Here is a 20,139-nt window from a genome sequence, read left to right as displayed (position 1 = left end):
AAAGCTGCATTCATTGTACAGGTTTTGGGGGGTGCGTAATGAAGGTAGGTGAAACCCCAAAGAAAATGTTAAGAGGGTTAGACATGCTGGTTTGGGGCAGTGCAGCAACGGAGGGCTGCTGGCTCATGCTAGGACAGAGCAGCTCTTCTAGGGGCAGCAGTCATTGGACAGATACGTCCTTTCTTTTGTAAACCTGAGTGTCTTGACCAGTGCAGTCTCTTTTTCCTCACAGTGGTAATCTGGTTCGTTCATCCCTCCCCAGGTAATGCATGAAGATGTGGTTGTGACACTTCCATGTTTATGTTTTGTTCTAAATTTGGGAGGATCTACACTTCAGGGGCAGGTTAAATTGCACTGAATATAGCAAAATCCAAATGCTGTCAAAAGGTGTGAGTAACAGGTGACTACAAATAACTTGGGGCAAAGCAAGCTTGCTCACAGTTTCTTGCAGAAAGAAAAGGTTAATAATGGTTTGTGTGAGAAGCTAGTGGGAAGAAAAGGTGGTGTTAGCTTTAACTAAAATATAGTATTTTGAGTTTGATCACTGTGAGTTGAAGCCTCATCTAATTACACGAATGCTTTCTGAAAAAATGCAGGTGTCTGCACTTCTCTGGTTTCTTTGTCCCCCAAGAATTGGAGAATGGATGTGTTAGGTATATGTTTAATGTTAAAAGGTGTACTTTTGAAAAACAAACAAACAAAAAACAAATGAGTGAAATCCTATATGGCTGTATTGGCATTGTTAGATTTCTGGAGAATAGAAGGGGCTTACAGCATTTGCTTACTTTGGAAATGATGTATTGCCTGTTCATGGGACAGCACAAAAAAAGGTAAGGAAGGGGTGCAAGGAAGGGGCAGTCAGTCAGTGATGCAGAAGAAATTCAAACCCTCAGCTGGCTGTTTGGGGAAGAGAGACCTTTTTTAAAAGGTGTTGCTGAGCTCTGTTAAGGGCTTGCTTTTCCAAGTTGAAATGATTGTTGCACTTGTTGATGTTTGGGACAATACTGAAACAGATTCTAACATCTTTTCTAATGGTGGCAGTGGAGCAAAATGAACCCTTTTCAGGGAAAGGCCCATTATGAGGCTTTTGTTGTAATTTGCTGTAACAGGACTGACCTGAAACAGTCTTTTCTACTTCTGTGTGCTGAAGCCAGAATCTCTTGATTGCAGTTTCTGGAGATTCAGTAATAAATGTGTCTTTCCTGAAAATACTGATTGTGTATTACCACATGTGCTCTCCTCTTGAGCTGACCAAAGCAACTGCCAGTATGAAGTATCTTGTACGACTTCCATAGAGGTGCTTAAAAATAACCAGACATTCCTCTTTTCTGTTTTGCTTTAGTTGTAGAATAATATTTTTGTTCTCTGCTTTGGTGAGTTTTGTGTTTTGCTTGAATGTCGTTGATATTTAAAAAAAGAACATAAATGGTGTTCCCAGTAGGCTAAGTAGCTATTGACCTAAACATTTAAGGCTTAGCTTGGAGAGTTAAGATTAAAGTAGAACTTACATAAATGAGCTGTTAGCTCCTATATTTGAGGCACTGATTTATTTTCTGCGCTCTTTCTCACAGAGTTTTTAGGTGTAAAGTAACAATAATGGCATTGTTAAGAATAACCAATGGAAATGTAATTCCGTCTCCATTAAGACAGACCCTTAAGCCACAAGTTCATGTGCACTGTTTCCAAGCCAGTGCTTTCCTTCTGGTGCATCTATTCCCGCAGCTGGAGCTTTCTGAGCAGGGTACATCCCCTGGCTGCTCCTGGGCCGTTTGAAAGCAGCCGCGACTGGGCAGTGGACCTTCTCCATCAGCTCTGCAGGTACAGCTAGGACAGCTCCTGCTGGCTGCCTGTGCTTTATGCGCTTCAGCCCTCATCATCATCTGGCCCTTCCTGGGACTGCAGCAATGGAAGGAATAATGCAGGCAAATAACTGAACCCATCTCGTTCCAGGGACCCGCCTGCTTGAAATACACTCATGAATGAGTACGTGTTGCAGTGTTGGCTTACATTTAGAAAGTGTCTGGGGATGGTAGCGACAGCCCATGCTATGAGTTGCTTTGGGGAGGTACTGCACTGTGTAATGCCTGTTCTCGATAAAGCAGGATTACATTCAACTTGGAAGACAACAGTGAAGAAGCAAGTGAAATGTTTTGTGGTGCTATTATAATACTGCAGAGTGGCAGAGCAGAAAATTATACTCGTACCTAGGCTGTTCGCTCATGATCTCAAAAGCAGGGAATACGTAGGCATGGGACAGAAGGTCCTTACCCTCTAAAATGTTAGAAATGAGTCCTGAATAAGGTGTTTTGAAGGACGGAGTGTGTATGCCTAAAAAGCTTGCATGGGGAGCTGGCATTACTGTTTGTGCTTTTGTAAAACAGTCTGGCACATCTGACAAAGTGAACTGGGGTAATAAATTGAGGCTTTTTATTATGATTATTTTCTTCATGTGAATCATTGAACTTGAATTAAAATTTGAACTTGACTGTGGTTCACAGAGGAGACTAAAAAGTGCAAAATTGATTTTAAAGGTCTCTAAATAATTAAAGATCTCCAGATACTGCTACATATGGGAGTCTGAAGTTACAATTAGTACTGTTAAATAGTATTAAAATATTGCTGTATTTAATAATAATAATTCATATAAATGTGTGGGCTGGAAATTATACCTAATGATGTATTGATACTGTGAGGAGCTCTACTAGACTGCAGTTAAAGTGAAATAAAATTAATTTCATTCTTGTTGCTTGAATTTTACTTCAAATTGTGTTCTAGGGGGCTTAATCACAGGCCAGTGCTCCTTACCTTTTTTGTACGTACAGTACAAGGTCTGTTAGAAATAAACAAGCTGTATCTATACAATCAACATTAGCTGATTACTGATACAGATAATATCAGAGGTGTAATTAAGTTGTGTGCCTTAGGGTGTTTTGTTTTCTTATTGCTTGTGGTGTACATCAGTTTTTTTACACTGATTCTGGTTAGCTGTACGATTTAAAATTGTCATTCAAAAGTACAGATACAGTCTTTTGCTATTCTGTGTTTCTTATAACACAGAGTATGAAGGAGGAAGACTTGTATTTTCCTCCACCAAAGGATTTTTTTTTTTTTTTAATACAATTCTGCATTAAAAGGTATTTGTTGGATTTTGTATTACTGATCTGGAAAGATGAGCTAAGCTGTACAACGTGCTTTAACAGGTTCCCTCGGTTTTGAATGCCTGCCTTTTTATGCAGTAAATAGAGACACCTGACTGCGGTTTGCTAAATTCTATTACAACAGTTGTAATTATTTAAACTTAGATGTGTCAGCCATGATTTAAACACTTCAGTTAGCAGTTTAAAAAGGTCTTCCTTCTCTGTCTCCACCCCCACACCTTTTACTTATTTAAAACTAAAATTTAGCTTGGACTCAAAAATGTTTTGAAAATCTTTGTAACAGACAAAGGAAACTAAGTCATGATGTTTGTCAGTCCTAGTACAGGCAATATGTGGTTTTGTTGTGAACATCAAGGCTGTTAATAGTTGCCCAATTGTCGTAAATAATACGCAAAAATACAGCTAAAGTGGAAGCTCTGAGCTGATAACTGATGCCAGCCCAAACAAGCCCAGCGAATTTGTGGAGGAAAGATTTATTTCCCTCCCTCCTACCCCTTCAGACAAATTCTTGATGGCATGCCTCTAACTTAGGAAGGAAAGAAACTCGAATAATTAAATTTAGATCATAAAAGTTTAAGTAACATCTGGTCTCAGAGAGAAGACATGTCTGGAGGGGGAAAAAAAAAAAAAAACAGAAAAAGGGAAGCTGGTAGTAATGCAGCAAGACTGAGTCAACAGGGATCCTTCAGAAAAGGGGAATTCAACCCAATACAAGAAGTCATAAAATATTTGAGATAAACGTATGGGAGGGAAACCAGAAGGGTGATAGGTCTGTGAAGCAGATGGTCTGCGCTGTAACGTGTCACCTTACAAATATAGAAAGTAAATGAAATGTTTCCTTTTCTAATTGGTAGTTAAAGGAAAAAGTAGATGAGGCTGTGGTGGTGAGTACTCCAGTTCTGTGGGCTTTGCTTGTTTTGTCTGGTTAATAAGAACAGATATCTCTTTACTTAACATTCTACAGCCTGAGTGTAATTCAGTCTGGTGCAGTGAAGCTCTCACATAGGAAGATGTCATGGCCACCTGAATATGCCAAAGAGTTCCAGTAGAATTTAAGGATGAAGGGGTTGCTCTGTTCCAAAAATGTGCATTTTTACCTTGAATGTGAGTAGCATGATGAAATGACAAAATTGTGTAAGAATTGTCAGTTATTTAATTTAGTTAAGACTAGGCAAGCTTATCAAGAAACACGGGGTAACCTGATGAAACAGCAAGAGGGAGTGACAAGGAGACAAGAAAATCACATTGGACTAAGAGGATTTACAGAGGCTTAATTACTGTCTTGTGAAGGAAGGAAGCAGGACAGACATGAGTGTGCAGATCAAAACAGGACCTTGGTTTAAATAAATCCAGAGTTGGGCAACCGAATTTTAACTACAGGGAGGAAAATAGATCGCTTTATCTAACTGCTTGCCTCTAAGGGATCAAGAAAAGGGGTGGGGGAAATGTATGAAACAATGGAAAGGTAGAACATCGCCTGTAAACAATGAGCAGCCGGTGAAACTAAATCCAAGGAAAAGGAAATACTCCCACCCACTCTTTTCTCTATCCTTGTTCTCACAGAATTAATGTTTACATTGAAAAACACATCTCCTGCAGAGACTACTAAAGCAGAAAATTCTCCCGAGAATTGAGATGATTTAGACTTTCATATAGGAAACAAGTAGGTGTTACAGTAAATAATCAATTTTTAGAAAACTGTAGAGTTATCACACTTCTCGACATAAGCATGTTTCTGAGTTTTTTTGTTTTTCAGAAGGAAGTGTCTCTGATTTGTTATTGACATAAATGGAGAAGCAAATAATGACCGCTTTCAGAAACATGGTGTTGGTTAGGTGTACTTCTCTGTACTTCTCTGGTTAGGTGCCAGTTCTCTCCAGCCTGGCAGTTTTTGTCTGAAGAACAGCCCTACGACGTGTAGCTCATGACCTCTGCGTGCAGGTCATGAAGTCCTCCAGAGGCTAGAGGAACGTTCCCTTGGTGGTGTCATTCGTTCACTTCCCCTTTTTTTTTTTCATTCGTGTCACATTGGGTCTTCTTGTCAGTCCTTCAGATTTCTGAGATCCATTGTGAAGTTTTCAAGAGATGATGTAGGAGTTGTAAGTGGGGTGTGGATATTTTGGCATATCACGCTGGAGACCCATCTAATCTAGAAGATGGTGGCTGATGTTTATGCCTCCACCTGTTGTGGTAGAGACAGCTTCATAATTCCTGATGAGAAAATAACCTTTTCTTTTGATGCTCAGGTTAAATCCTAACCAATTGCCATTAATGAGCACCAAGTGGAGTTAAATGTTTTCAGAGGGTCTTTAAACTTCACAGTGCTCTTAGCAAGTATTCTTACTCTTATTCACCATGTTACAGAGTACGTCTGCAAAGCAGTTTGTATGCCTACTGGACTTATACTGGATTTGTTAATTTTTTACCCAGGTATGTGTGTATAAATACTTGACATGTGAATTGCTTTTGTAGGCATGTTCAAGCAGAAAACTCGTGCTTCAAAGTCCGTATGTCATGGATGCAAAGTACTTTCTTGGGCATGAGGAGGCCTCATGTCAGTGTTATCTCAATACATACTTTTGAAGCTTGCGAAAGGAAGGTGTTTAACTTCTCTACTTAGGGAGAAAAAAAACACTTTTATTACTGTTTGCATTGAATTATGGCAGTTAATCATTGTGCATGTGTGTGTGCATGGAGAATGTGTTCATGATAGCAGTAAACATTACAATTCAAGTTGTTTTCTGCAACTCTGCTCTCAGTGAGATCTACCAGTGTATGGTTTTTTTCCTGTTAGATTCTTTAAAAATATTTTTAAATCCAGTAAGCACAGGTTAACAGCATCTTAACCAAAACAATGCTCTTGTGATGTTTGTTTGTAATATTGTTATATATTCTGAAGCACAGTAAGCAGAAGTATAGTTCAATATACTGAAGCAGTAGGTGTGACAATTCATGCATTTGTCAAAGACAACCAAACAAAACAACAGCAATCGCATTGTTTTCTTTATCACTCAGTATTCACTTGGCAGTATCAGTTTACAAGTAACTGAAGGAGGAATACAAGGTTGAAATTAAAAAAAAAAAAAAAAAAAAGTTTTTACCAATTGTATAGGAAAGCCTGTAAAAAGCTTTCTACACGCTTGGTGACCTTTAGTACAAGAACATGCTGGTGTTTGTCCAGTCCAATATCTTGTATTTAACTTCTGTCATAATCATCTTATTTAAAGAAAGGTACAAAACCTCCCTGCCAGAAAAAATGTGGTGTGATCTTCCTCCTTTGTCTTAATAGAAGTTGTTTTAAATCCTTAAGAAAGGTGCTTTATGCCTCCTTTTAAAGTACTTTTTTTTTTTTTCATCTTGCCTACAATGTCTGTCTCAAAAACTGGCCTTTTTTTTGTGTTTTTTTAATGCCCTTTTTTGTTAGTAATAATCTGCATGTATGCACTCCTGAAGAGAATAAGTGATACTTTTAGGAATGATTGTATTTTTGACTTTGCATTCATTAAATATAAATGTCTTTATTAGCGTAAGTACAACAATACTTGTAATTTGAGCACTATTCTATTTTGGAGGAAAATACTTATATAAGTTGCATAGCCCATATTAGCAATTGTGAAAATGCTTCTTTTCCAAATCTGTATTTCCATTAGTTTCCTAATATAAAGGAGAACAAAGTCTTTGGTAAACATGTTTTTTTCCCTCCTGTTGTTAAAATTGTTTTGAAGGCAACATATTCTTCTACCAAAATCATTGAAGCAAGACATTTAATTTTGTTTTATATTGCCAAGGTAAACCAAGAATCATTTAGATTGTAAGCAATGTTGAAATGAAGTGTAACAGAGAAGAATATGAACATCCAACGTTGCCTTTTTGTGAATCTTTTTGTGCATGTTTATTTGTGGTCAGTTGGAAGGAAGTAAGCACTTTTGCATCCTGCTAAGTGTGGGAGACTTTAAATATGTATAGTTCGGTGTTTAACTTTTTTAAAACATTACTTGTGACTGACATATCCTGGTGTAGTTTACTCTTCCCGCTAGCGACCTTGAAAGCATGTCTGTGTAATAATTGGTTATTGCTGGAACAAAAGATAGTTTCTGTCTAAGATTGTTTGAATTCAGGAAGCTGTGTTTGCCAAAGTAAAAACTTGGTGACGCAACCATGTCAGGTTTCAGCAGCACCACCTCTGCGAAGCAGTTTCAAAGTTTTCAGTTTTAACCTTTGTTCATAGCTGTTATTCCTCTTCCAGCAAAACATCAGAGGCGGTTTTCTTCCGTCCTTGCAGTGGAGCTGTTCTGAAGGAATGCTGATGTTCTAAAGGAAAACCGGCAGCAATTATTGTTGAGGTGGTGGGGCTTCAGTAGCTTTGTGCTAAGGTAACTGACGATAGAAGGACAGATGGACTCTCTTCCCAATCCTTATGGTAAGGGATAACTCTAAATATTCCTAAGGTTGAATGATGAAGTGGTGTGATTTTGCAGAACAGAATGTCATACTGAGCCGTTGTTGATACCTGGAAGAAAAAAAAACAAGAAGGCAAAAATGCCACCACTGGACTCCAGTTTGCCTTCCACTGCGAAGGGATGATGGATCAAAATTGACCCGGATGTCTTCACTGCAGTAATACAGTCTTCAGTGTGGCTCCTGGGCATTGCGTTAAAGTGTGGTTTATGGTTGGAGCATAATGCAAGAATACCTTTCCAATGGGCCATGCTGCTGAAAGCGCTTCTTTTAGAACTGCATGAATATAGTTTTCAGTGTTTTATGACAAGATTGCTCTTCCGTAATTATGGGTTTATAAGAATCCCTTCAAAATTAGTGATTTCTGGAGGCAATTACATTTCTGAAGCATATTTCACTATGAGCCATACTGAGCTGTTGAGTTTGTCTCCTTCCCTGTGTGCGATGACCTCTGTTCCCATGTTGCACTCCAGGAGTGCGAGAACTGGGTATTCGATTAGCACAGTGGTCTCTCCATTATTAACTGAAAGTGACCAATAATTACAAATTAGATGTTCTAACTGCTTTGGGGAAAAAACAGCTATTTCAGAGTCTTGAAATCAAGTCCTGAAGGATCGTCATTTCACAAGCAGATCCATCCATTCCTGTCTGGAGCCATTTGTATTTATGTATGTCCATATGCATGCAGCTAATATCTATCAAATACTGCAGTTTTATAGTGGAGCCTCTGAAATTTGCCCTTCAGATGCAAAGTTAACATTTGCCAAGCTCGCAAGTACTTTAAGCATCTTTTAAAGTTGTTTGCTAAACATCTGGTAAACCTGAAAAAATCCTGATGCTCTGTTGGATGTTGTTGAGCTTCATCATGCCCCACTCTTGCAGTGACTTGGGTGGATGGAAGGGCTGAAATCAAGTCCTGCTCTTGGAGAGCGTTCAGTGCCTTGTTAATACTCCTCTCCAGCCAGGTGCAATGCTAGGGGTCAAACTCTTGTTTAGAACAGAAGGAAATAAAGAAATCAATCTTTTGCAATTAGTTCGTGAAGGACCAATAGGAGTGGGTGGTGGAGCCTCAATAGTTTCTTTGTCACTGTATTTGGCTATGCTTTATTTTCTTAATGCCCCAAATTATCACCAAGTAACTGGACAGCTTCATGGAAATCAGTTTATCTGTGGTGAGCTACCTTTAAATATGGCATCATCTTGAGTACAGCGTGACATTCATCAGCATGGTCCACAGCTGATGAGTCAAATGGGCATGCAAATTTCTTCTTTTAAAAGAAGGCACTTTTTTCCCCTAACTTGTCAAGAATGCCAAGTTTCTTTCTTAAGTTTCTGCTTTTGGAGTCACCTTCTTCCAGAGCTACTCAGCACAGCTCTTCTCTTAAGTGCCATGGAGGAGTTGATACAAGTGTACTCTGTACCATAAAGGACTAAAATGTAGCTTATGATAGTCACAGAACAGCAAAACAAATGTAAAGAATTGAGGTTATTTCATGTTCAGTATTGTTTGACTCAATGATCACCAGATTCAGAGGGTGGTTTTTTTTTTTTTTCAGATTTTAATATGGCTACTGAAGTATTTACTGTGGCTTTCCTCTTTTTTTTTTCTTTTCAATTTTTCTCTTTGAATGCATTCATAGTCATTGATATACGTTGACTTTCTTGCTGCAATGCAAATGAGGACCTACTGTGCTCAGCATGGTCAGAGTTTGCATATGCGTAGGACACAGTGAATGTCTGCAGAGAATGTAGCTTTAGCTTTACTCAGAGTAAATCTACTGTGTGTTAGATGCAAGATACCTGAAGTGAGATCCAGATCCTCAGAGTGATAACTCCCAGATGGTAAACAAAAGAAAGTTGTGCATGCCTTTAAAGAAGTTTGTAGAATGTACTTCCACTATGAATCAGGAGAATTGCTCAAGCATCTGATGTTCATCAAAAGTTTCCATGAAAAAAATATTTTTGTTTTCCGTCCCTGTAATAGTCAGAATTTGCAGGCCTCAGATGAAAATGAAATAAAAACACTTGCTGGAAATGACAGTAAAAAGGAAGTTCACAACAGCTGTTATAGATGGAAAAAAACCCTCTTCTTTTAGCTTCCAGCATATTGACTGACTACTGCCTTCCCCTTGGACCACAGAGTAAGTAGTAAATGCAAAGGTGATGTGAAAATGGGATGGTAGAAGGAAGACTTGGAAAACACATGAAATATAATCTAATTTTACAATGTTATAATTGAGCGTTGCCATTCTGGCTCTATTTAGACATAAATACAGATATAACTTGCTGTGTGAGAACCTCTGAGGGGGTTAGGATATGCTGTGTTTTTTTGCTTAGTTAGGAAATATGTAAAATTCAGAGCATTGACTGAGTACTTACATTTATCTATGCAGAGATGATTCTTTTACTTGAAGACAGATTTACGTGATATTCACAGTCCATAAATCATTCTTGCATTGCCTCCCTGCAAGACTATTGGCAACAGTGTTTGTTATTCAAAATATGCCTGTTTTCAATTAACTCAAGGAAAGTTCTCTAGTCATGGAAAGAGCATTCATCTCTACTACCTGCCCTGAGAATGAAACACCCAAATACATTTGCATGAAGATTACCAAAGTTTACTCGAATAAGTAGTAGTACGTGCTGAGTTTTAAATGGGAGAGGATGGTAAGATTTAACAGAGCTGCCTTTGAAACTTTTCTAATCCCAAGATTCAGAGTTGTGATCAGTTGTTGAATAGACCCTAGAAGATGTGGAAGTGCAACAATAAGGCTTTTCAGATTGGAAAGATTTCAAAAAAAAAAAAAATGCACACAAAAAAAAGCCATCTGTGGCCAGTGCAGTGTATGCTGGAGTGAGCAGATCACTGTACAGATGCTATAATGCATCATTTCTTAATGGCAAGGCAAGGTGGTGCCTTGCGTGTTGTAACTTCTCTTCTGGACTGGATGGGAGCGCAGCACTGCTATTTGTTGATTTAACAGCAACTTTCTGTACACTCTGTGTAAAGTCTTCCCCCTTTATATTTTTGGGGTGGGGAAACAGAGCTCTAAGCATTATTTTGTCATGTACAATGCATAGACACCCCTTGCTTTTTGTTTGTGACTGCCCACTTACTGGTCCTTTGGTTAAAGGAGGTTGCCTGGGACTTGTAATTGCAGGTTATAGGACAGATTGTTCTGTGCTTTCACAGTATTTCTTGTGTAGTTAGTTCCACTTCTCTTGTATTGACTTTTTTTTTCTTTCAATTGAAGAAAAGGCAAAGGAGACTGCCAACTTTCACAAAAAGCTTCCCCCTTCTCCTCAAGGGGAATTGAAATAGTTTTGTCTGTGACTTTTTCCATTGAAAAACAAGTTTGTGTGAACTGTCATACCTATAAATGAACAATGTCCCATTAACACAGTAAATTGCAAATTCCTTTTTTGAAGGCAGAATGGGTGATTTTGATTTGTGTGAGTTTGCCAAAGCAGGTGTCAGTTGAAAACTTAGGGCTTGCATTTAGCTGGAACAATGTATCTGACCTTCAAATCAAGCATTTTTTCACTGCCTGGTCAAGGATGAAAAACTAATTTTATACTGTTTTGCAGTTAGCGAACAGATTTTTAAGAGTACAGAATTAATGTGTGCATCTGTTTGCTATTTCTCCAGTGAAAGATGCATTTTGCTTCTGCACTTTTTGATGCATCAAACTGTTGATGTAGGTACAACATGTTTTTTAAGGAACATCTTGTCAGCCTGTTCTACAGGGGAGTAGGGACTTCTTGAGAGTACATGTGCTCACATGTGCGTGCATGAATCTGGAAGAGTCTGTTTTGTGAACATACACTCAGCAATGTCTGCTGCTTCTCAAATGTGATGATTTCCATGAAGTAATATTGCCACATTTGTTTAGATTAAAATCACATTGTTCTTTGTTTGGGCCGCTAGGGAAATACGAAACAGCTATTAATAAGTACTTACCTCGTGATCAACAGAAATGGGTCATTTTGTAATGTGCATAAAACTGAGAAAAATATATTCTGTGGCAGGATCCACTGAAGCCTGTTGTTCAGGTGTAAGGGCTTAATGCTGAAGAAATATGTCATTATATATATATGAAGAGGAAAGGAAAAGAAAGCCCTGGTCATGATAAGGCCAAGAGAGACTTCTATATGTCAAGATAGGCAGTTAGCAAGTTCATACATATTACATTTTCTCTCTAGATTTGTGTGTGTATGTGTATGTACCTAGGCTCTCAGGTTTTTGAAAACTCAAGCAGATGGATGCTCAGTTCATATGAATTCAGGTATTATATGGGTAGCTCTCCACTGTAGAGCATCTGAAAAAATCACATTTGTCCTTTAATCGCACAATAAAAAATAATTGCAGAGCTGGGAACAGAGAATCTGTTACGTAAGTATAGGTTTTGTGGCTTAATCACACCAGTATGCTTCCCCTTTACAAACATTTTTACTTTCTTGGATATTCCATCCCATGTAAACACCTTCTGTTTGAGGAAAATCTTGAAATTCCAAAAAACCACATTTGTATCTAGAACAGGAAGAGAATAATTTACAGTGAGACTCCTTATTATACTACTTTTTTTAACTGGCTTAACAAACACTTAGTAAGATGGGAATATTAGGTTGCCTCTGTGCCACTGAGAAAGCAGTCAAAGCAAGTATGGATACAGCATTGGTACTGCACTCCAACTCAGCAGGGCACATGGAAGAGGGAAGCACCATCCTCATACACAAATAAACAGTGCCACTTAGTGTGCTCAATTGTAGGGCCGGCGGTTAGGTCTACTTCTATTTCCTAGTAATGGGGTTAGAGTTGAGGCTAACAATTCAGAAGAGTCCTGGTAGTTGAGCTGGTGGAGTCTTTGCCCTTGACTTCTGGGAGAAGAAGGGTTGAACTCCGAGAATAAATAGTGTTTAGACTTATGTGCATCTTGGGTGTCTTAATGTTTTGTTATGGTCAGAAGTGTTCTCTGGGAGAACTTCTCTGAGGGGTTACAGCAGCCCTAAATTAAACTGTTTAGGATGGGTGTGATGCTACACTGGGTCATGAAATGTAGGCAAAAATTAGTAGCACAATTTGGATTGCTTATCAGGAACAGATGATGCTCTTTAAAAAGCTCCTTTTCTGTGCCTTCCAGAGAGTGTTTTTTTTTTTTTTTTTCCCCGAATTTAAACATCCTGTCTCTTCAGATTGTTTGGATAGAGCTCGTATGAGCATGAGGAGGACAGAATAGATGCTGTGTCTGAGGAAGCGCTCTATTTAACATAGTCAAAGGCTGATATGTTTTGAATACATAGAGGCAGAAAAGCTGCTCTTTATTACTGAGGGGTGATATATTTGAAGGGGTGAATGGGTGGGGAGAATAAGGGGGGAGGGGGAGGAAGAGAAGAAGAAGAAGGTAGTATGATGACTTTCTTCCAGCCCTAACTGACAGGATCTCTGCTGCTTACACAACTTATGAAAAGGAAATAGTTCTAATTGTTTTTCATGGATCATTGGTTTATGGGCTTTGTTCCAGAAAACCTTCTTGCAGAGAATAATTTAGTTAAAATGGTGACACTAATCAAGTGAAACTGAGAGCGTAGATTCTCAGGGAGTTCAATAACAGGATGTTTATTTTTTTGTTGATGCTTTCTCCCAAGCCTAGTAATGGTGGGCTTGCTGCAGTTATTTGACTTTCCTAGGTGGCATGAGAGCTTCGTGTGACTTTTTGTTGGTGTGTGAGTAGCTGTCTGTGACAGGAGCTGAGGACCTGTGAATCTGCCAGGGTTCAGGCTGGAAAGGCAGAGGATCCTCGTTGAAGCTTCTGAATTTGAGGAGGTATTTTCTAAAACTGATTCTCCTTAACTACATGTCTGATCCATCTCCAGCTTTGGCAGAGACAGTGTTTTCTAGAGGACTGAGCATGTGCTGATACTGGGTCCTGTTGGCTTCCCCAGAACTAGGAACAGCAGCAGGTAGTGCTCAGATACAGCAGAGGGAGGGATCTGGGCTCCAAACTTCATTTGGAGAACAAAAGTTACCAAAAGCCATTTCTAAGCATATGTCAGTGGGCCTTCCCACCAGCCTCGGTGGTCTTCCCCTAGGTTCACAGCCATCTCCCTCTTACTGCCTGGCTGCGAATACAGTTCAGGGGTGAATCAGGTCAAGAAAACCAGCCAGCTGTGCTTCAGAATTGCTTCATCTGAGATTCCTAGAATGATCAAATTCCTGTTGCCTAAAAGATATGTTTATAAACAATATTATAGTTTTCTGAAGGAGCTCCTTATTGCTGGTAAATCCTGTACACCTCCATGAGTAGGCTTGTTTTCATCAAGTTGCTGGTTTGAGCTAGGAATGGAGATTTTGTTCCTTTCTTGTGAGTACAAACTTTCTAGCTGGTCTGTAGCGCAGGAGTAAGCGGTACCACAAGGTGGTATGAATTTGTGCACGGTAGACATTGAGGCGAGCAATGCAGTGGGGTGGCAGTAGCTCCTGGAGCTAATATTGCTGCTAATCACAACGTTATATGGAAAAGCAGTTGACAATACATAGGTGTTTCATGTGTTTTAAAAGATGTACGTGAGCTTAATGTGAGTAGTTAAATAGTAGTGCCAGCTTGAAACCTTCTCTAAGCTGCCCATCAGCCATGTCATCCAGTGGCATGAGGGTAATGGCTTCAGGGGACGTGTGGTAGCAATGAAAACTTGAAAATGTTTAAGTTAGAGTGAATTTTACAGATCTTTCTTACTGTTATATACATCTAACATCTTTGTCCAGGATGAGTTTGTTTGCTTTTTGATATGTATATGGTTGTTGTGTTTGCTTTTGCCTATATGTAATCCCCAAACAAAATTAACTTGCTGCAGTATATTTTCAAGCCGGTTTAAAAAAATACAGAACGTTTTAACGTGATGTCAAACATAACCACATCTTGTTTTGTAGAAGGGAAGGAAAGAAAAGGACCTTAGTACTTGGAAGTGGTACTAGCTACATTCTTACAAGTCAGGGAGAGCTGTTGAGAGAGAAACATCAAATACTCTCAGAAGTTTTGAATAAGTTATATACTGTCTTTATGCTTTTATTAATCAAAAAATAGAATAAAAGCCAGTGCTTCTCTGTAAAGAAGTCTTTATGAAACACTTCTAGCAACTTCTACTGGAAAGTCTTGGCTGGAAAGTCTTGCTTTTTCTTTTTTTTTTTTTTTTTTTTTTTTTTTCTGTTCAGGTTTGGGATAGTAGAGAAATGAGATACAGGTTGCTGACTTGTAAACAGCAACACTTGAACATAGAATGAAGAAAGGTAGGTATTAACTATAGGACAATAGTGTTAGGTTTTTATATGCATGGTGATAATTGTTCTTATATAGCAGTCTGCCAGGGGTTTTTTCGGAGGAGGTATGACCCTCATACTTTAGATAACGAATGAGGAAATAAATTAAAAAAATAATAATAATAAAAGCTAAAAGTAGGTTTTGCATAGCTTTTCCCCTTTTAGTTTTCCCCCCTTTTAGTCTTCCTTTCAGTTATGTTTGTTTCATTTATTGACTGTAAAGTCACTACTGACTAGGGATAAATCAGAATCAGTTACGCAAATCAATGTGCTTTTTCTCCTTTCATAGTTCATCTCTAAACTGCTTGGACTCCACGGTAGCCTGCTGCTTTCAGAGAACTATAAACCCTTTTCCATGGATTACCATTACATTGCATTACAATCATCAACGCTTTTTTTAATAAGAAACTTGGAGAGATGAAGTTCATCTTTAAATGGGTGCAGTCATGCTTGTGCGTTGGAAAAGGGAACTTTTTTCAAAGATAACTACGGCAAGCTGTTACAGGGTATGGCAAGATGAACTCGTTTTCAAAAAAAAAAAAAAAAGCAGAACAAAAGGAGCAGAAACGGGAAGAAAAAGTTAGTTATATTTGCCAGAAGAATACTGTTGTACTAGCAAGTAGAGGCTAAGACCAGGGGGTTTACTATGTGAAAGATATACATAAATTTTCTGAAAACCAAACGTTTTGGCATACATCCTACAGACTTCCTTTTTAGGTCTTACGCCTTACTAAGGATATGAAAATAAGCAACATAGCATATATCAATGTTATCTTTACAATTATGATTAACAAGTTCATTTAGATCAACAGTATCTTGCATATTGTACACAGTGCAGATAGTCCTGTTTGCTGGATACTGGGCAAACTCGTGAAGAGAACAAAAGTTACCATGAACCATTCTAACCAAAGTATCAGAAGGGCAGTAGAGTAGGTCTTACTGGTAAGTCAGGACAGTTAAACAACCAAAGCTGTTCCAGCTAAAGGGGGATTCAGATTCACTTAGCAAAATTTAGAGTTTATATCTGTGAGTTGGTAGAATGTGTGAGCCTGTGTTGCAAAGGAGTAAGATGTGGGGGTGAATTCCAGTTTAATTTTGAAAATGTATTTCTGCTTGAAACCAAAACCAACTAAATAGTTCCTTTTTCTCTACCACTAGATTCTTAGTGTGGGGAACTTCTTGTCAAAGTGCTCAGTGCATACCTTGTAATGGAAATTGTGGGAGAATGTGAATAGAACAGAAATAGACCGAGCGGTTTATCTGATAGTTTCAACAAAAGTAAATATTGAGATTGTTTCTCTTCTTGTAATGGACTATTAAAGTACGGCCGACTTAGGTTGGAGGGCTGAGGGGACAATTTCCCCAAACAATCATGTAAAAAAGAAAAGTTTAAATCTTGATGAGCCTGTTGCTAGCTCTCATCTGTGCATTCTAACAAATTGGAAAGCCCTTCATGAAAGACTGAAACGGTGAGTAAACTGTATGTGCCCCACGGAAACAGCATAAAGGGTCAGAGACATTGTCTTACATCTCTGTTATAACAGGGGATACGTGGGGAATGGACTGTACCTGAACTACGGAAGTCTGACCCAGAAAAGCTTTACTTGAACAGTAGTTAAAAATATGAGTGGAGGTGCCATGCAGACCTTGCCGATGTTCCTTTCCCGCTACAGTACAGCTTGTCCTCCATCTCTCTGGCTGGAGTCGTATCTCTTGCTTCAGGGTAGAGGGAGCCCTTCCATGCCTGAGCCAAACAGTGAGTTGTTGAAGATTTTTTTTTTCTGTCTCAGATAATCAGTGGATTTTCAGTTTTTGCCCCTTATCTGCCCCATCCCAGTTGAAAGGCAGTTCCACACTCTGAGCTGGGATTTCTCTGCATTTCCACTCGACCAAGCCATCCTTTCCCTATAAAGTCTTCTCTGCTCTACACAAGATGTACCTACAGAGTTGTGTTGCTTTTAGCATGTAGTTGTTAGTCTAAAGCATTCCAAGTGCTTCAGCTTCCCTCATAAAATAGTTTTTTCAATCCTCTGAGTAGTCCTTCTCTGCACCTGTTTCAATTGAATAGTGTTTGAGGGGAGCATGTCATTTTTCCTGTGCTTTTGCTTTGAATTAGGTAACCACGACCATATAAAATTACAAATAGTGGTTTACCAGTACTTTATATAATTGATTGCTCCTGGTTTTCCAGTAAAAATACATTTTCTTGTTTGTAGAATAACTGAAAAGCATTAGTATCAAACAGCTGTTATGAGGGCTAACAGGAATATATGGTCTTTTGTGTTCTGAGATCTCTCTTCTCCCCTTCATCTCCTGTTAATGGGACCATAGCAAAAGTCATTGTTCATAATAGGCTTTCATTTGGTATGCAAATTTCATTGCATTTGCATTGCTCCAGCCAACCCAAAGACTGACAAATTTCTGTGAGATGGTTTCAGGAACAATTGTTTCTCCCAACTTTTTTTTTTCCAGAAGTCACTAGTGGGTACCTACTTTTTGTTGGTACATAAATTATTTAATAACTGATTTCACAGTACCTAAGGAACACTGTACTGTCTCTTTTTCTGGATATCTTTTTATTGCCTTTCCTTCAGCCAGTGCTTTGTTCATCTTTCAACTCTTACAGGTCTCCACCTTAAATACTGTTCGAAGAGGGACCACATCAGCTCTTGCTTTACTTCTGGTTTAAGTTCACTGTATTATCCTTTTTTGATGAATAAACTACCCCATTAAAATCAAATCTGCCTCATTTTCATTTCACTGTTCATTTCACTACTACATTTCCTTGACTTCTTTTTCAGATCTTGTGTTATCAAGGTCATACTAGTATGCTTGTAGCGCCAAGATTGCTTTCCTTCTCTCCCAAACTACTTCCTTTCCCCCCTCCCTCTCTTAATGATTTTTGGTGTATCTGTCATTGTTCTGTGTGCCAATTATTTCAGCATTGTGGGATGGAGATTATCCAGATCCCCTTAGTTCTTTCTTGTAAATGTTCTAATTTTGTTTCCACACTGTATGTGGTAATAACCATTATCCAAGCCTCATTTTCAGTGTATCATTTTATTATCTTTATTGAAATAGAAGGCAAAGTATGTTTCAGTGTTTGTTCCTGCTTATTTTTTCCTTAGCATCCTTTTCAGCTTCAGTGAGTAGATAGTTGCCTGTCTTACCTTTTTTTGAAGCTGAAATGCATAGAAACAGTAATACCCCCATTATTTTTTTCCTGGTTCAGCTCAAGTAGGCTTCTAGCTGTTTTTACTCTGTACCCCATAAGCTCTGACACATGCTTGCTTTCTTAATCTTTTTGTCAGTTTTTGTAGGAGAAGGTTTTCTGCTTATCTTTAGCATTACAAGTAAGGTTATAATCACAAACCAGGTAGTGTGAAATCCTCTTCACCTCAAGTTTGTTCTTTAGCTTGAAAAACAAGCCCAAAGGCTGGGAAGGGCTTTCAGTTACTCTGTAAACATGTTCTGAAAATTTTCAGCCTCGTCGGCCCCATTAATAAATTCTAGTAGGTTTCCTGAGGTTGCCCTTCCCAAATTCTAGACAGTTTGACATGTTTCTGTGGCGTGATCTGACATGGCCAGGGTTGGTTTGTGACCAGTCCTGAACCACTTGAACCACTGGTCAGCTCTCCTGCCCGATACCAGAACCAGCTCTAAAACAGCATCCCCGTGCCCCGAGACTGGTGGTGACAGTGTCTGTTGACCAAAGGAGTACTTACTTCAGCTGTCACGCCATTGCTAGCAGTTGGGATTTGGTTTTGTTCCAGCTTGCAGCCTTTGCTGCCTGCACCCAGGTTGCTGTTGGTGTGCGCAGTCATGTCGCCCACCGCGCACAGCAGCTAGTTCTGCATTATGTGGCCAGGCTCAGCCCTCCTTGAAATAGAGTGAAATAGAGGAAGTTGAGCTCTTAAACTTACTGATACGGTCAATTGCTGAGTCTTTCTGTGCTAGGTGTTTTGACAGATGGATGAATCCACTGATTCAGATTTGTACATGCTAGTACTTCTCTTCCTTTATTTTCCTCCTTCCTCATTGACCGTCCTGCCTGGCAATTTTAGCCTTTGTTGTAAGTATTGGCTACCTATCAAATGTTATCTTTCTCTTAATCTACTTCTTGTATTTCATGGTGCGACAACAGCTAGTCTTTTGCGATACTAACACTTTTTTCATTTGAATCTCCTCCTTAATTGCCTGCTGTGATAGGACGCTTCAGTGCTAGTGTTGTCATCTTAATATGGAAAACTATTAATCATGCAAGAGAAATGTGTGCCTGAGTTATTTAAAAAAATAATAATACTTTTCCGCAGGAGACTATTGCTATAGGAGTAAAGACTACATGGGAGAGCTGAAATTGCTGGAAATATGTTTATAGGAGAAATTCTGGAAGATTTTTAGCTATCATACAAGAAATGTGGTTGTCTAAAAACAAGTTGTACAATTCTTTTTCCAGATGTGGTCCCTATACCATTAATTGTAATTCTAGGAGATGAGAAGGCTTAGGAATAGAAAGATGTGTATAAAATGACTAATCACACCAGTAACTGACTCAGACTTTTCTAATTCCCTGCACTCAGTAATGCATATGCTTGACAGTGCATGTGCTGCATATGCAATTGTTAGTGGCTCCTTTTCTAAAAGTGAGATGGTAGATGTTAATCTGCTGTGAAAATGTATAAACATGGAAAGGTTAAAACTCGTGCATGTTATAAGAAGTCTGAAAGTTGGTATAACCATTTCCGAATGCTCCCCTCACTGAAGAGTTGTTGCCAGCCTTATGTATGCCTGTTGGCTTTCTTTTCTACTTTTTTTTTTTTTTTTTGGTTGCTGTTAGTGTGGCTTTCTTTGTTGCTTTGCTTGTGTGTTTGGGGGATGCAATTGTTGTGTTTTGTAGTTTTTTTTTTTTATTTTCCTCCAAATTGATGGTGAAGAGAGATGGGCAGAGTGAAGACATCAGCAAGTCTTGATACCAGGCAGGGTTTGATTACATTTGAAATAACTAGTTGTGATTTATGTTCAGTGTTTGAGGAGGAGGAAGAGGAAGTGGGACACAACCTGCCTGACAACATGTTCTAATGGTCGGTAATTTATCTTTGCACCATGTGCAATAATACTTCTCAAATTATTTTCTAAGTGGAAAATGTTTAGTCTTGTCCACAGTTGAGAGTTTTGACTAGTACTGTCTGTGCTGATAGGCAATTCCAG

At 38.8% G+C, this 20,139-nt stretch overlaps 1 protein-coding gene across 15 annotated transcripts in view; it reads left to right on the top strand.

The window, feature by feature from the left end:
• EML4 (EMAP like 4) overlaps positions 1 to 20,139 on the top strand; it is a 158,261-nt gene that overhangs the window by 31,869 nt on the left and 106,253 nt on the right. For 2 of the 15 annotated variants that reach the window (XM_040550601.1, XM_040550595.1), the window contains exon 1: positions 7,410 to 7,578. The exons of 7 other annotated variants lie outside the window; for them this stretch is intronic. In XM_040550601.1, coding sequence (XP_040406535.1) covers positions 7,554 to 7,578 — 25 coding nt within the window. In that variant the 5' untranslated portion in view covers positions 7,410 to 7,553. Of the gene's footprint in view, positions 1 to 5,518; positions 5,589 to 7,404; positions 7,579 to 9,600; positions 9,758 to 20,139 lie in introns of those variants that run through there. 6 more of the 15 variants (XM_040550590.1, XM_040550605.1, XM_040550604.1 and 3 more) reach the window with 6 other exon arrangements.

The sequence above is a fragment of the Cygnus olor genome, chromosome 3 (genome assembly GCF_009769625.2).
Source record: "Cygnus olor isolate bCygOlo1 chromosome 3, bCygOlo1.pri.v2, whole genome shotgun sequence".
Lineage (NCBI taxonomy): Eukaryota > Metazoa > Chordata > Aves > Anseriformes > Anatidae > Cygnus > Cygnus olor.
Note: the sequence above shows the minus strand (reverse complement) of the source record. Positions and strands in the feature narration are given on the sequence as shown.